Source organism: Culex pipiens, chromosome 2 (assembly GCF_016801865.2).
Source record: "Culex pipiens pallens isolate TS chromosome 2, TS_CPP_V2, whole genome shotgun sequence".
Classification (NCBI taxonomy): Eukaryota; Metazoa; Arthropoda; class Insecta; order Diptera; family Culicidae; genus Culex; species Culex pipiens.
Genome location: NC_068938.1, coordinates 9,145,941 through 9,151,236, shown reverse-complemented (window position 1 = coordinate 9,151,236; position 5,296 = coordinate 9,145,941). Strand labels below are relative to the sequence as shown.

At 39.7% G+C, this 5,296-nt stretch overlaps 1 protein-coding gene across 1 annotated transcript; it reads left to right on the top strand.

Moving 5' to 3' along the window:
• Positions 1-4,483: 4,483 nt before the first annotated feature.
• On the top strand, positions 4,484-4,912 carry LOC120412665 (uncharacterized). The gene has a single exon (XM_039573227.1). The coding sequence runs from the start codon at positions 4,484-4,486 to the stop codon at positions 4,910-4,912; it is 429 nt and encodes a 142-aa protein (XP_039429161.1).
• The last annotated feature ends 384 nt before the right edge of the window (positions 4,913-5,296 follow it).

Sequence of the window (5,296 nt, the reverse complement as noted above, 5' to 3'; positions counted from 1 at the left end):
ACATTCGAGTTACCCCGAAAATGTATAGCAAAAATTAAAGCGGCCAGGCCTACTGCGTTGCATTAACCGCAGAGACAGATTCTGTGAACGGATCACATTTCACAGAATCATCAGGGGGAGGTAGGACGCGTGGACATACTGTACCTAACGCTCCGAAATTTTAAAGGTTTTCAGTTCTCACTTTTAACTTCAATGTTGCAAATCTTTTCATCTAAAAAAACCCAGCTAAACAACCACAAGTTTGAACCCATGTACCACTTGGTGCTAATGCCGAACCATTAATAACTACGCGCAAGTTGGGTCCCAGAACCCTACCCCATCCCATCACCTGATTTGACCATCTTGAAGCCATTTGTAGCTGGTCGCCGTCACGCGCACCGCCGCCACAAATAATTAAACCAAGAACTCATTTCCATATTACGCCACGCAGATTTCTCCGTCAGTTCAGAAGCGAGTTCAAAACCATTAATATCCTTTCCCCGTGTTGCCGATCGCGGCGCAGTTCGGTTTAAGAAAAAGGGAATCAATTTTTCAACCGCTGACCGGTCGAGATCTTCGCAGGTATTTTGTACGTTGGCGTGAATCTTGAAAAGCAAAGCCCAGAATCAAGTTCAAAGAGCTGTCGCGGAAACAAATGGGGCCAGGTATTTTCTCCTTCGCGATTCCCCCGGCCAGATTACACATCCCAGCGAAACCATACCGGCTATTGGTTAAACCCAAAGTCGGACAGTTTAAGCAGCGGCAGCTGCTAATGGGATCGCTGGACTCCAGTACAAAACGCGTCGTCGTAAATTAATTAACTAGATTAGTTTTAATGAGTGGTAATTAATATGTGAACCACCATTGAGTCCATTGGCAGCAGCAGCAGGGCTGTGAAGTTGAAGCCAAAGGTGCAAATCGAGCAAATGACATTTTTTTCGCGCGCGCGCGTTCGCAACTTGAGGTTTAAGCTGACCGGGGGTCATTTGTTCGATCAGTGGGTTTCGTTGGCTGGCAGCTAAATAAATACCCCAGATAAGCGCGAATCGGTGCGCTTCGATGCAGTTTATTTGTCGCCTCCAACGGATATCAATTTTTTATTTCAGATTTAATAGACTTTGTTTAATTCAATATGATTTATTGAAATTTGTCAATTTTGTCAATTTTGTCAATTTTGTCAATTTTGTCAATTTTGTCAATTTTGTCAATTTTGTCAATTTTGTCAATTTTGTCAATTTTGTCAATTTTGTCAATTTTGTCATTTTTGTCAATTTTGTCAATTTTGTCAATTTTGTCAATTTTGTCAATTTTGTCAATTTTGTCAATTTTGTCAATATTGTCAATATTGTCAATTTTGTCAATTTTGTAAATTTTGTAAATTTTGTAAATTTTGTCAATTTTGTCAATTTTGTCAATTTTGTCAATTTTGTAAATTTTGTAAATTTTGTAAATTTTGTAAATTTTGTAAATTTTGTCAATTTTGTCAATTTTGTCAATTTTGTCAATTTTGTCAATTTTGTCAATTTTGTCAATTTTGTCAATTTTGTCAATTTTGTAAATTTTGTCAATTTTGTCAATTTTGTCAATTTTGTCAATTTTGTCAATTTTGTCAATTTTGTCAATTTTGTCAATTTTGTCAATTTTGTCAATTTTGTCAATTTTGTCAATTTTGTCAATTTTGTCAATTTTGTCAATTTTGTCAATTTTGTCAATTTTGTCAATTTTGTCAATTTTGTCAATTTTGTCAATTTTGTCAATTTTGTCAATTTTGTCAATTTTGTCAATTTTGTCAATTTTGTCAATTTTGTCAATTTTGTCAATTTTGTCAAATTTGTCAAATTTGTCAATTTTGTTTTTTGCTTTTTGCTTTTTGCTTTTTGCTTTTTGCTTTTTGCTTTTTGCTTTTTGCTTTTTGCTTTTTGCTTTTTGCTTTTTGCTTTTTGCTTTTTGCTTTTTGCTTTTTGCTTTTTGCTTTTTGCTTTTTGCTTTTTGCTTTTTGCTTTTTGCTTTTTGCTTTTTGCTTTTTGCTTTTTGCTTTTTGCTTTTTGCTTTTTGCTTTTTGCTTTTTGCTTTTTGCTTTTTGCTTTTTGCTTTTTGCTTTTTGCTTTTTGCTTTTTGCTTTTTGCTTTTTGCTTTTTGCTTTTTGCTTTTTGCTTTTTGCTTTTTGCTTTTTGTTTTTTGCTTTTTGCTTTTTGCTTTTTGCTTTTTGCTTTTTGCTTTTTGCTTTTTGCTTTTTGCTTTTTGCTTTTTGCTTTTTGCTTTTTGCTTTTTGCTTTTTGCTTTTTGCTTTTTGCTTTTTGTTTCTTTTTGGTTAAGAATTAATTATAACTTTTTGGAGATATTCTGATAATTCAGAATAAATTGAAAACAGGTTTAAATGATCAGATTTATGTTCAACTTGATATTAACAAAAAGTGAATAAAATTCTCATCTGTAATTTAATTTGTTTTTTGAAACAATTTTCTATGAGAAAACCCTACTAAAGGGATCACCAACCAACCGTGAGTACGCATCTCTTAACCAGTTCCTCCAGTTGACCTCATACCGTTTACGTATTCACCAAAAGTACTTACCGTGATGAAAAACCAGACATCCCGACTCGAAGCCTCCGGGACTCTCTTTCAACTGTCCGTGTGCACTAACTGCTGCCGCGTTGCATCCTCTATCTCGAAGTCAAATCTACCGAATTATTTCAATTATTTTCTTGTTAAGAAACACAAAACTCATTTGTGTGTATTAATTTTTCCCCTGCTCCGATGGGTGCTGTTGGAGAAAAAGCTGCATTCCCCGCTTCTTTGCAGCTATTATTGATAAAATCACTCTTTAATTTATTACGAAATTTAGTCCGTGAATTTGCGATGCGGGGAAGATCAAGGTAGGCCGGTCGGCGGTGGGCAAATGAATGCTATCGCAGATGGCCGCGAGTTTTACCGGACTTGCGCGATTCCGATCGTCATGGCCAACTTCGCGGTGGTTAATTGTATCAACTTACTGTTTTTTTGTTTTTGCTGTAATTACGACCGGGAGCAGTACCGTAGATGGGATTCGAGTGCTTACCGGTATCGAGGCCATCGTTGGGTGATGTCGCATTCGGATAAGGGCGGTGACCAGTTTCTTGTGTGGGGGCTGATCGGTTTCACCAGCTCGTAAATTGGTTCACCTTTCACCTTGGTCCAGGCCACGTTCACGTGAGGTCCGGATCCAGTTCCAGTGGCGCACGTGGCGCCCTGACTTTGATTTGTTGGTTTCCTCTGAAGAATGGTGGAAACGGAGTTAGAGTCGTCAACGGTGTCAATTATAGACCAAAACGGTTACAAACAGCGACATTTTAGGTTATGTATAGTTAAACCCCGATGGTTCTGTAGGCGAATCTAATCTCGCCAATTCCAACAACATTGTCCCAATAATAAGGAATCATCCAAGCAGTCGTCGACTGGTCAACCCCATTACTCATTACCGACCTGTCAGAATTCCCCCCTTCTAGATATTGGCAAAAAATAACGAATCCGCCCACACAAACTCGATCAAAGCAGGCTGGCAGTCTTCTCCGTGGAATGTGGCCCACAATCCCCAGCTTTAGACCGTGTCTAGACAAAGCCGCTGCTGTGGTGTATCGAGAGGTGACGATCACCGCGTCGACGTGCCAGACGATTTGTTTGACAATTTATGCACAATTACCGGTCGTAATTTATGGTCGTCGCCCTAGTCCGCGCGCGCACACGTCGGAACAAAAGCTGCACGATATTTTCCGGAGCGCAGTTTTGCGGGGCTAGAGCGAAGAGGTGTTAGATCTGTGTCCAGGGTGGTATCAACCGGGGAAGTGGGTTTCAAATTAACACCTGTGAACTTGCAGTGGTGCATACGGCTCTCAAAAGCAAGGGTAATAAAAGAAAGTGTGAACCACAAGAGAATGCGAGTAAATTATTAGGTGGAAAATATGATTTCCATATTTGTCCGGGACCATGTTATTGATGACGGGGAGGCTTTGTTTACGATCTGGTGTTAAAAGGAGAAATGGGTGTAATGGGACCTTGTTTATGAATTATCCCTGACGATGGTGTGTGGTGGCGGGATGGGACGGTGTGTGAGACAGCTTGAAGTACAACATGTAAGATGCCTAGTGACATGCTTTTATGAAATTAATCACCTACAAATTGAAGCATGTTTTGAAAAAAAAAACTTTTTATTAGATCAGATTTTTAGTCTGATTCTGACTCTGACTATCTGATTCCGATTATGACTCTGAAACTAACTGTCTGACTTTGATTTTGTCTCTGATTCTGCTGATTCTGACTCTGACTCTGACTTTGACTCTGATTCTTATTCTGATGCTGATGCTGATGCTGACGTTGATTCTGATGCTGATTTTGATTCTGATGCTGATGCTTATTCTGATTCTGATGCTGATTCTGATTCTGATGCTGATGCTGATTCTGATGCTGATTCCGAATCTAATACTGATGCTGATTCTGATTCTGATTCTTATGATGATTCTATGCTGATGATGATTCTGATGCTGATTCTGATGTTGATTCTGGTGCTGATTCTGATGCTGATTCTGATGTTGATTCTGATTCTGATTCTGATTCTGATGCTGATTCTGATGCTGATTCTGATGCTTATTCTGATGCTGATGCTGATTCTGATGCTGATTCTGATGTTGATATTGATGCTGATTCTGATGTTGATTCTGGTGCTGATTCTGATGCTGATTCTGATGTTGATTCTGATTCTGATGCTGATTCTGATGCTGATTATGATGTTGATTCTGATGTTGAAGCTGATTCTGATGCTGAAGCTGATTCTGATGTTGATTCTGAAGTTGATTCTGAAGATGATTCTTTTTGTGTATGAGCGCGGTACGAGGGTGGTCAGGGTTGTCCCGGTATCGGAACCGGATAAGGCGCGCAAGACACAAATAAAAATAACTTAGTTAGGAACTAAAACGTGTATTTACTACGATAGGCGAAATGAGAATGAATCTCATAAACAATAGCACTGACAGATTGCGAGCATACGTAAATGTACATTTATGCGCTGTCACGCATCACAGGGTGATAGTCTGGCCAGCACTCGTGAGCCAGCGGCGTGCGAGGGGCGAGACACCTCGCACAATTCTTCTGTCCACAACATCTCCCCTCTTAAGTCAGCTGGCGGCAGTCGAACCTGTCAAGCGATCATGCGCTGGATGAGCGCCAAGGTGAGCGAACCAGCTGCGGAGTGACGGATGACTTCGACGAACTCGCTAAGAACCGTGAAGCCGGAGAAGATGTTGATGCTGACGTGGATAGATGTTGGAGCTGCGAGGCAGGGGACG

What these genes read in the sequence shown, in the direction of transcription:
- LOC120412665 (XM_039573227.1), top strand. Translation starts at nt 4,484, where the DNA reads ATGATTCTGATGCTGATTCTGATGTTGATTCTGGTGCTGATTCTGATG.